The 11,635-nt window shown below is 41.5% G+C and overlaps 1 protein-coding gene across 2 annotated transcripts; it reads right to left on the bottom strand.

Moving 5' to 3' along the window:
* Positions 1–272: 272 nt before the first annotated feature.
* Positions 273–11,369, bottom strand: LOC117457994 (galactosylgalactosylxylosylprotein 3-beta-glucuronosyltransferase 1-like). Of its 2 annotated transcripts, XM_034098229.1 has the most exons (8): positions 11,157–11,369; positions 6,382–6,629; positions 5,008–5,050; positions 4,416–4,558; positions 3,419–3,930; positions 2,636–2,932; positions 2,327–2,432; positions 273–1,543 (listed from the first exon to the last, which is right to left on the bottom strand). In XM_034098229.1, the coding sequence occupies exons 4-7, from the start codon at positions 4,525–4,527 to the stop codon at positions 2,346–2,348; spliced, it is 1,008 nt and encodes a 335-aa protein (XP_033954120.1). In that variant the 5' UTR covers positions 4,528–4,558; positions 5,008–5,050; positions 6,382–6,629; positions 11,157–11,369; the 3' UTR covers positions 273–1,543; positions 2,327–2,345. The 2 variants fall into 2 exon arrangements, with proteins under 2 accessions (XP_033954120.1, XP_033954122.1); XM_034098231.1 differs by lacking the exons at positions 6,382–6,629; positions 11,157–11,369 and having other exon boundaries at positions 5,008–6,371.
* Positions 11,370–11,635: the final 266 nt, after the last annotated feature.

Genomic DNA, 11,635 nt, shown 5'->3' with positions numbered 1-11,635 from the left:
GTTTATGTGCACATATGTACGTAAAGAGTGGGCTGTTCAAATGGGAGTATTGTGTAGCTATGTACATAGAATACTTTTAGTATAAGTGGTTTTTAACACAGAGAAGAAGTATATTCTCTTGCGAACGGCAACTCTTTTTAAAATAGTTTAAAAGAGTAATACGTTCTGCTGGGGATGGAAGTTATATTTGATGTTTATAGTAAATATGTATGGCTTAACATTGATTGCATTACAAAGACAAAGTTAATGTGACACTCAGAGCTGAGGCATGATTGATGTGAACAGCTTTAATTTGAAACACAAGTTGTATTGCAGCAACATAAGTCATTTATCATTGAGTGAACATTGTCGTCTTTGAATGCCTGACACATGAAGAACTGACCAGACTCCTCACAGTCCCAGAGTCTAAATAACATTTGTACGTTGTGCCAGTGCAAGTCAGTGGGGTATGAAATCATCCTGCATCCCCCCATCAGTTGGCCATTCATGGTGGGAATAATTGTGATTGTTTAATGTGGCAATTTGAAAGGATGCACGTTCAGTGTTCAGAGTAATGGCTTCATATTCCATGGACTCGCACATGCATAACTCACGCATAATACGTGAATGTACCAGTTACTATCGAACAATAAATAATTCTTCTGTGAATCCTTCTGTTAGATCAGTGGGACCTTAGCAAGCTGACGAAGATGTAAAGTAGGGATATTACATCTTCTCTATATATAAGTAGACCTCAGTTTTACAGCATATCATAAATAAAATAATCTTAAGTAAATGACTGTAAGAGAAGACATTGCTGTTATACAGTTCACAGAAACGTTTACTTTTTTTAAATGTATTATGTCAAAAAATGTCACATAACTGTATTAGGTTAGTTAAAAGCAATACTATTAACTTTAAATGAATAATAGGTTCAACTTAATATTACTGCTTTTAACTAAACTAATAGAGTTATGTGAAATGTGTTGACATAATATATTTAATTTAAGTCAACTTTTCAGTTTTTTCAGTGTAATAAATCATTGCTCCGTGTTCTCACGTGCATGTGTTTCTGTGACAGCTGAGCATACGCAAATGTGTGTTGAGGTGTAACAGGACTCCTAATTAGTGCTGGGTTCTTCAGGGTGCTATCTTAATAGCTCAGTGTTGTACAGTACTAGTGGGGAGGGCTCAGATCCCCTCAGTGCAGTCAGAGCTGACTCACTACAAGGGCCCCTTGTGTTCCGCTGCGCAGCCCTGTGCCAGACAGCCAGCTCGCTTCAGAACAAAAGGGCCCTCTTTAATGCTGATTGGATGCTCGGCTGGTGTTGTTTGCACTCACAGGGCTCTTTATCGCTTGCCGCGCCGTCCCTTCCTCCTTTTAGTGTCTCATCATCCATCGCTCTGAGCAGGCTTGTTCTGTGCAGTTGTGCTTACTGTAGTCTGTTTAAGCACGATGCTTGTGCTGCCTCCTTGGATGGACAGGTCTGCATTCATTGCTGAAGTACAGCTACTATGCTTTGATAATGTCTTTGACCCTAGCTAATCCAATGAAGAATTGCCCCTGAAAGCACAAACATATATGTTAAAAGCATTACTTTAAGAGTATACAGCAAAGCTTTAGCGCCTAAGTGAAGCTCTTATTTGCTAAATGCTTACTTTGGCATGCTAACATGCTCACAGTGACAGTGCTAACACGCTGATGCTTAACAGGCATAATGTTTACCTTGTTCATCATCTGAGTAACTAGCACTTTTACATGTAACATTTGCTAAATAGCACTAATTACAAGAAACAGCTGAGGCTGATGATGATGATGTCATCAGTTTTGCAGGTATTCTTTTAACATTTTTGGGGAGAAATTTCAAATGTAAAACCTTTTATTGACCTGCCAAGTGAAAGGTGGTTAGATTTCAATATTCATTTGGGTTTATTCTATGGGCACCATTTGAAATATGTATTATATTCAGTAGATATGGATACATTTAATTATTCACTCACAGAAATAAATAAAAGCTCATGAAAGCGATTAAATAAATGTCAAGGGATTCATCCTCTGGGGACAGTGAATATTACGTGTACACCTTCTAGTCAGCCATAATAGTGGTTTAGATATCTCAGTTAAACCTAACATTACCATCCCAAAGTCACACTGTTAGTTTTGCTAAAAACATTACTACTTGATAACGAATCATAAAAAAACAGCATGAGACAAACCTTTAAATACAGACAGATATTTCAAGTAAGGTCCTCATCTCAGGTGCAAATATGCTCTCCTTTGGCCCATCCCCAAACATGAGAATTGTGTGGGGGTGCAGCAATTTGCATTTTTTAAATCTGCTATTACCTGTGTGATGTGAAGTATGTCATATCTCCACATTAGAGTCTGTAAATCCCTTCTTGCCCTCATTTACCAGTACAGGCTTCTCTGTCCGTGTGTGCCAGACTAATACCTGCGGCAAGAATAAAGTGATGGAGACAAGCAGAAGTAGAGCCAAAAATGATCAAACACTTATCCCAACATTTCATCTTGTGTAGTTTCAATATACTACACCATCGCCTTACATTAGCAGCATTTACAGAAGCGGTATGTTTTATTGCTAATTCAAAGTTATTATAAGTCATTTTGTTGAAGAAGAGAGCCTCCTTTTCTTACCTTGGTGCAGTTCGCAGCTTTAGGCTCCAAATCGCTGAGAATAACCAGCTCTTTCAATAAACTGCTCTCTTGATAACCTCCTTTCACCCCTCGTAACTTGAAAAAAGCCTGAGGATTGGACAGAATGAGGCGCAGGTTCACTGCAAACCCAGCCATGTCGATGGCGAAGGGTCGGTGGGGGTCAAATACCGTCTTCCAGCCGTATACCTTGCCCAGGGTGTTTACTTTCGGAGACTCGTATCTTAAGCCCCCCACAAAGGCCACCGGCCACACCGACACCTTTTTGGTATAACGCATCTGGTAATTGGAAAACAAAAGCAGAGATCTCTCATGAGCAATTTAAACATTTCAAAATGTACATTCATCTAAAGACATAACACAGGTAAAACATCTGGGAAAGGGTCGGGTTTCGGGAGCTCACAGTTCCTCATACTTGTACAGAAACTGTTTATAAATGTACAAACCACAGACTGTCAATGGCATGGTGAATTAATTTAGTCTAGCATGATCCATTCAATCTCCATTCAAAAACACGCATTTTAAAACTTGTTTGCCAGCCGTCTTGGGTTTACACTCGTCAAAGCATTCATTCATTGTTTTTACCAATCAGTATCAGTCTGTAGCTATTCGGCATCATTTTGATGAACGGCAAAGTACGTTTATTTTTTTGTAGGTGGTATCTACATAGGGCCCCTTTAAACACAAATGTCAAACTTGCTTTGTGTCCGGTGTGAACACACCTGTAGAGAGAAATTCAGCTCTAAGAATGTTGCTCTGCTTTACCTCCTCAAACAGCTCCAGGCTGTAGGTGTTGTCATCATCTGCGAAGTACACCACCCCGTTCTGGATGCTGTTTTCACTGAAGGTCTCCCTGAGCCAGCGCACGGCCAGGTTCCTCTGTATGGTCCCCCGAGGTATTCTGGGGTCCTTAGTGTCCCCTCGTACCTTATAGTTTCTCGGTGTCTCCACGTTGAGGTGTGTGTAGTTGAGTCTAGTCTCTTGGAGGAGATTGCTGACTAGAGTGGTGCTCCTCTGAGAGTCCTCCACCAGGATCCAGTGCAGGTTGGGGACGTGCAGCAAAGTGTTGGCCAGGCGCGTCAGCTCGGCCTTCTGCACCGAGCGGCTGTAGGTGGGGGTGATGATGTGGATAGTGGGCAGGATGTCGGACCATGGTGGAGGCCGGCTGTAGACAAACTCGGTGCGCTCCACCTCCACCATGTCCCGGTTCTGATGTGAGCATGACTCCTTGAAAGCAAAAGTATTCCTGGAGTTTGAGCGACCAAGTCTTCTGTCATCTGCGGAAAATAAATAATTACAGTGAGGCTCTGGGTCAAACACTGACACCATGTAGCTATTGTTTATTCAGATGAATGTTTCCTCTTGACAATGTGTTGTTGAAACAAACATAGTGTGGACTGTCTTTAACAGAGGTGGGAGAAGTACCAGTGTAGGAATACTCTTACAGTCTGTACAGCTCTGGGTGGGAGCTTGTGCTACATGAAGCTAATGCATATATGACATATAGGTTTGTTCTTGACAATTTGTTTTCCTAAATGAAAAAGTGTGACTTTAAACTGTAGACAATTTGATGCTGAACAATTATAATAATAAACAGACCCAATTCTCTGTGCGTTACACCCTTGGTTCATCGACACATGACCTTTTTATCTTGAGTTAGGAAACACTTACCGAAGCACCTTACTGCCTTTGCGTATACGGCTATGAAAAATATGAATGGGATTTTTTTTTACAATGTTACTCTGAACTCTTTTACACTTACCTTTGCGAGTAGAAAGCAGAGGAGTGACGGTGTTCTGGTGCCAAACCGTGATGAGCAGTGTCCAAGGCAACACGATCAACACAAAGGCGACGATGTCTCGTCTCTTCGGCATCTCCGGGGTCAGAACTGAGTCATGTCACTACCTGCAGGGTACGGTTAGATACAAACATCTATTCAGTCACCCTTAAAGAAAACATTGAAAGCTTTTATATTGATATGTAGCCTTTTGTCTTAGCCTGTGAATAGTTGCAGGTTCACTGAGTTTTCCCATCTAATGGCCCATCACTAAGTGAATTACATTTGGAATCGCTTATACGGCCCTTTTTTAACTACAAGGGAAGAGACTTTGTGTTGGAGTCTCAGCCGGCTGAAGCTGCTGCACAACAGAAACTGGGTCAGAACATGCCGGTGTTTTACAGAGAATATTTGATCTACAGTGGATCATGCGCTCTTCTGGCAGTTGACAGATCTGATTCTGGTCTACTGCATTCATTATAAAGGGACATTTGTTTTTAACTGTCCATATGATAATAAACAAGATAGTAAATCATTTAGGATAAAAGCACTATAAGTGTCATTCATATTATCTTACCTGTTTTTATAGCTAACACACATGGTGGTTTGGTCGGTTATCCCTGCAGAGAGAGAACACAGGATTAGAATCTATAGCAGCCTGTCTTGACATACATTTCTTTTTACAATCTTTTGAAGTTGTTCGATCTGGAAGGGGCTTATCACGGATATTGATTGGTAGTTATAGTCATAGCACTGAATGTGTGAACTAAAGACTCTTTCTTGTCCATGACAGGTGTGATGACATGGTCACACCTCTTTAAAGTCATTGTGGTGGTGTTCAAAAAGTTACCCTTTAGATTAAGGAATTAAATCCTGTCATGGAAAAATGGTGTTTTGTATTTATCGGCTCTTAATTATGCTATACTTTTTTGTATTACTCAAATAAAGTAGCTGCATTCTGCAGAGAGGTTTGCAATCTTGTGTTTCTCTTGATATTCATCTGATGTCATGGTCTTCTCATGTTAATACATCCCCGTGGGTCCAAGCAGGATAATATTTTCAAAAATGTTAACCCACCTTTTGTATAAAGGCTCTATTGCGAAGTAAGATTAAGGTACACATTTAAAAGGATTTTAAAACAAAGCAGGGGACAGAAATGTATGCATGTATGATGTATCCACAGGTAAGGTAGCTCCAACTGCAGACACAGGAAATGGTGTTGGGTCTTCACACACAGAGGATCATGAGAATGGGAGATCAGTGGCTCAGCAACTACAAACCAAAACGTTAATCAAACAGCGACCACAAACAAAGATGGAAACAACTCTGAAAAAGAACGAAGGCATTTTGTAAATTGTGTATGGCACATCTCATGAAAACTATTACTAGTTGCAAGGAGCGATAAAGGAACACTGACAGCAGGCTGAGGGATCCTCGATTGGAAGTGTTAAACCAGCAGGGCACTGTGCGGGACCAAAGTCGGATCCAGGTAAAAAGCTTCATTATGCTGAACCACAACACAATGACTACACGTTGGCATTTATCTTGTTTCTGTTCAGCTCCAACATAACAGCCCCGGCTTCACACTGTCAGCTGTATCAGAGCAGATCCTCTGGTCCTCGAGGCAGGTGGCAGACATGGTCAAACTGAAGAAAATCCCTTTGTTTTTGCTCCGTAGGCAGTGAGTTTATAATATTGTCATAAAGCATATTTAGCTGCAAATAAATTCACAGGAGAGAATCTGCAATCTGAATCCAAACAACTGATATGTATCCCTTAAATCCTAATGGTCACCTGTTCTGCATGACGAACGGCTTCAGGTAATCTGCTGGTTTACCGTTTCTGGTGTTTCTTGTGCTCCCTTTTCAACTGATTTTAAAAGTAAAAGTTAATCTAGGAGCCGTAATTACAATAAAGTGTTAAGTCATTAAAAAAAGAAAAGTTTACTTACAGAATTAAGTGATGATCACATGTAATCCTGTGGTTCTGTGATAATGATGAATGCACTGATCATAGCTGGGACTTGATGTTTCAGCTGTGAGGAACAGAGCGATCCATCAAGTGCTTGTCCTTGGGGCAGGACAGTGTTTGGTGCACATATGAGCACCAGAGTTGGGGTGACAGCTCGTGGATTTCGTGCACAGCATCCGGTTGGTGCCATCCAATCCTCGAGGAGGGTCGCGTCCTCAGTGCCAGCCCCTGCAGAGACACAGGAGGTCACCCCTCTGGAAGAATGCTGCTTCTCATTGCAAAAACAAAGGCTGGGATTGTCAAAGCTGATGGCAAGGGGGGGGTGGGGGTGGTGGAAGGGGGGGAGGGGGGTGCAGCCACGGCCAGAGGACTCAGGACAATGAAATAAATCACATGAAAAATGTGACAGTCGCACAAATGAAATCCTTATTGTACATGAAGCAGGATCTGAGAAATGGAGTCATGCAGAACATGGGTGCGGTTCATCTGAGGCACAAACAGCTATAGTCACATGGTTCACCAGTCCAACACTGAGGGCATTTCTGCATAATGTCCTTGCATATGAGAGCAAGTGCACTCTCAATGGAGCCCTGTGCTTGAACATTCTAATAATGGAATAGGGAAAAATATTCCTCTAATCTAAAAAACTCAACAGGTAGTGATGACGGAGAGCTGTAAAAGCATCAGGCTGCATCATTGATTTAAGAGGATAGGTATATGGTGTAATGTGGTTTGGCTTGGTGTCGACAACCATTTAAGCTTTACAATCTAGCCTACTGTATTACAATCTGTATTTCCATTCACCAGCATGAGGCTTTCTGAGGGTAGCAAATAGATTATTCCCATATCAGACATGATTTATTATTGCAGTAAATCACTGAGGCCGTGCAGCTAGGGGGGAAACCCATCTCACCCAAATAGTGGGTTGACAAAAAATGCTAATTGTTTATGTTGTTTTTTGTTGAGCAACAGTTCACGGTTTCAGTTACTCACAAGTGAGAAAGTGCTGCTTGTCCTTTTGAAATGTTTTTATATTTTTGTATTTATTTTAAAAATGTTGAGTACATTTTCCTGTCCACAGTACTTTAACTTAAGTAATATTCTCAATGATGTACTAGTTGTTGTAATGGAGTATTTGCAGCACAAATGTTAGTGTAATATTAGACATTAGGGTTGGTCATGAGCTAAATAAATAGGAGGTGGATTGATGGTAATTGAGTGGCAGCAGCTACTGCTACTGTAAGAACTTTGCCTGATATGCTATGATAGGATGAACACATTACATCTACCACCACTCTCAGCGAGGCAAAGAAAACACAGCCAAGTTAGCATTAATGGTGCGACCCAGGTGTACTGGGACGTGGAGTGGAGTGTCTGAGTTTCCAGGTGGACATTTCACCTGGAATGCCCCCTGAGGTTGGACTTCCTACTTGGAAACTGGGAGACACCTCACCATACCCGGGATCATCATTCAAGATGGAGTCCCCGCGTGTGAACAGTTAAAGAACACTTTGATAATATAACTATCTAGCTCTTCTGTGTAATTTGTGTCACATTAAATCAACTGTACAGGTGCATCTCAATAAATTAGAATATCGTGGAAAAGTTCATTTATTTCATTAATTCAATTCAAAAAGGGAAACTCATATATTATATGGATTCATTACACACAAAGTGAAATATTGCAAGGCTTTATTTGTTTTAATCTTGAATATTACGGCTTACAGCTAATGAAAACCCCAAAATCAGTATCTCAGAACATTTGAATATTGTGAAAAAGTTCAATATTGTAGACTCACGGTGTCACACTCTAATCAGCTAATGAACTCAAAACACCTTTAAATGGTCTCTCAATGTGGTTCAGTCGGCTTCACAATCATGGGGAAGACTGCTGACCAGTTCAGTTCAGTGGCTGTGTATGGCAATGATGTTCGAAATGTCCCTTAGGCCTACATCTGTTTCCGGTGACTTTATTTTGAAATTCAGTTCCTGACGGACGGCCAAAAAGCCAGAGATTATAGAATTAAACAAATAAATAAAAACAAGGATAATTGTGTGCTACTGTTTTCTAAATAACACACTGTTATTTAGAAAACAATAACAAATTAGAAGGAAAAAAAGATTTAAAAAAATACAGATTTCAGTATCCTGAGGCTCTGAGCCCCATTTATTTTCCTCGCGACCGGCAAATAAAGTCCGACATTATACGATTTAAAATAAAAACAATAATGGTGGCTTGATATTGAGTAATAACATGTTTTTATGAACCCCACAGCTTCCGGTCAAAAAGACCAGACAAAAAGACGTGCTGCAGGCACGAAACATACTACCAATTGAAATACATTGCTTTTAAAATCTTTTTGTGTGACACGAAAAAAAGGGGGAAATTGAATGTCGTGACTATAACACCAAATGCCGTGAGACTGGGTTGACAGTTCAGTAGGAACTTCAGAAGAGTCAGCATCCTGCTTGGTAGGCCTTGCTCTGTGTATTGATCTGCTTATGCAGCGATCCCTCAGTTTGAAGTAAAACGTTGCCTTTGGTCTGAATCAGCTTTCAAGTGGCCAAAACAACACCCTCACACAATCTGACTCAGTACATGATGTGATCAAGAGCTCAGCTAAGCCTTCAGAGCTTGTTTAAAGTGTAATGGTTTGCTGTTGAATGTCCTGAACTTATGCACAATAAAAATGGGCATTGTTTGTCAGATATTATTTCTAGAACTAAATACCAGCAAGAACCTTTTTTTTTTTTTTCCAGTTATAAAATAAACAGACATTGCTCCAGATAACAGAACATACAACAAAACATGTAACAACAATCAACTAAACAAAACATAACGGCGGGGGGATGCAGGGGGGATGCAAGGATGACTTCCTAAGACAGCTGATTGTGACATACACAGGACATTATACATTACACAGGAGATGCCATATTGACAGGGTCAGACAGGAGAGCTGCGGACAGTGAACCGCAATCCTCCTGTCTCCCCTCAAAACCCCCCAGCAGAGAAGCTGCACGCTCCATGCTCAGTAGGTCCATACTCTCTCAGCCACGAGTCCCTAGTAAAGCAGGCTGGTTTGCGTTCCTTCAGTTTAGTAGGACGAGTGTTTTTGTGGCTAAACAGCCCAATGTCCAGAGCCGATCGGCAGTCCTTGCAACATTGCCATCTGGCTTGAGACCCAGTAGACATGCAATGGGACATGTAGGGAATTTAACTTTTAAAGATTCAGACATTAAGGATATTACTTCTGACCAAAGTTTTTTTACCGCTGGGTATTCGCAGAGTAGGTGCAACAATGTACCTCGCTTGCCACATTCATGCCAGCATAGGTCTCTGTGTTTATTGTCCATCTTGGATTTTGTAACAGGGGTGATGTAAGCTCTATTGAGAATGTTGAACTGTCTGATCCTGAATCTTACACATTTAGAAGAGAACAGAGCTGACCTCCAAATGGAGTTCCATTGCAAAGCAGACAGAGAGATATTCAAGGCATGCTCCCAGGACAGTTGGACAGGAGAATAGGTATTCGGGGCAGCCCTAGATAATAATTTATAAATATTAGAGACCACACCTGATGATATGATTGCTTTCTTGAGGCGCTGGTCCTCTTCCATACATGAAGCAGGCATGGCTCCCTCCTTACATGTTGTACTAATAATAGATGCTAGTTGTGCATATGATAGGAAAGATGAGTCTGAGAGACCATACTGATTTTTGAGTTGTTGAAATGGAAGGGTTTGGTCTCTATACATCTGTCCAATTGTAGTAATACCAGCTTTTGTGGAAATATTTTCCAAGGCCCATAACTTTGACCCAGTGTATCAGTTCAAACTGTCCTGACTGAGCACACGTACCTCGTAACCTTGGCTGCTGTGCTCTCAGTGTTCTGTCTCCCTGTTCCTGCCTGTTGACGTCAGCTGATAGAGGTGTTATGATTTTATCTTGTTATGCAGCATGTTGATGATGCTCTCAGAACTAGCTAAATACAGGGGTCCGAGGTAGAGTTCTTTAGAATTGACATGGCAACCACCCGTGCAGTCAGACCGTGACTGTGTGACTTGTGATGTGAATCCTCCGGCCGTAACTCCAAATAAACCTCCAGTGTTTGACATCGAAGCTCCTGCTCTACCCTGTCTCCTTCCTGAGTCGGTGACTCCCGCTGCATTGCTATACAGAAGTTTCCCTTACACCAGCCTTCTGCCAGATATAATTACTTAAGGTGCCTCCTCCTGCAGAAAGACAGGGGTTACTCCAAATGGGGCAAGATGGTAAAGAGAGCCCCTCTATGTTGAGTCTCCTGTGCAGTTGCTTTACAATCGAGCATGAAAAGCGGATGATGGTATTATCCATTGAGGGTGGTGGTTTTGGGCAGTACCACAAGAACCATTTAAAGTGTTAAATAACAGACACGTAAGTCGCGTCACTCTGTAAATTCAGAAATAAGAAGTTTTTAATTTTGGTTGTGCTTATCTGTTTCTAGAACACACATGGCTGACTCTTGTACAATGTGTAAAGTATTTGGTCTAGTCGTAGTAATGCAGTCATTAAACTCACAATTATGTTTTCTGGAGGGCAGCCATTTTTCCTGATATTGCTACATTGTGAACAACAAAACTTGTCTGTAATTCAGGCAGATCAGTTACTATCTGTTGTAGCGTGTCTGGTTCAACCCACACAATGATAGCAGACCCAGCTAAATATCCATAAAGAGAAAGCATCAAAGGCAGACCGAAAAAAGGAAAGCTCCAGACCTTAACTGTAGCTCAGCATCCACTTCTCTGCATGTCGAATTCTCCTCTCCTGCCTCCGAGCTCAAATGATTTCATCCAGACACGATTTAAGCCCTCTCTGCTACCGTTTACGTCTCATCGGTGTCGCTGCCATTCACACGTGTCCAACCCTGAATGAAGGACAGGGTTTACTCAGCTCAGGCTGTGTTCGAGTGCTCGCAGACAGAGATGTGAAAGAAGCAGCTCAGTGGCGTTGTGCCCTCCCTCCCTCTGTTCTGCTCCCCTCTCTCTTTATTTCTCCATCACTCCTTCCTTTGCCAGCCTTTCCCCTTACAACGCATGCATGCAAAGGGTCTGCCATTATTTTGTATCAATGCTAATCAGTGGCGTTTTTATATGTAAAAAGTGGTGGGGCACAAAAAACATAGATGTCTATAAGCTTCTGCAGTGAGGCTCATGGCTGCTGAGGCACTGGCTCTGACTCTTCAGGTTTACAAATA

This window comes from Pseudochaenichthys georgianus, chromosome 14 (genome assembly GCF_902827115.2).
Source record: "Pseudochaenichthys georgianus chromosome 14, fPseGeo1.2, whole genome shotgun sequence".
Lineage (NCBI taxonomy): Eukaryota > Metazoa > Chordata > Actinopteri > Perciformes > Channichthyidae > Pseudochaenichthys > Pseudochaenichthys georgianus.
The sequence above is the reverse complement of the archived record's forward strand: the minus strand, read 5'-3'. Positions and strand labels throughout refer to the sequence as shown.

Bases quoted from the DNA above. Each gene is read 5' to 3' on its own strand.
- LOC117457994 (XM_034098229.1), bottom strand. From the start codon at position 4,527: ATGCCGAAGAGACGAGACATCGTCGCCTTTGTGTTGATCGTGTTGCCT. The intron at 2,933-3,418 runs GTAAAGCAGAGC...TCCAATTACCAG, and splicing joins GCCTGGAGCTGTTTGAGGAG to ATGCGTTATACCAAAAAGGT. The intron at 2,433-2,635 runs GTAAGAAAAGGA...TTCTTGCCGCAG, and splicing joins AAGCTGCGAACTGCACCAAG to GTATTAGTCTGGCACACACG.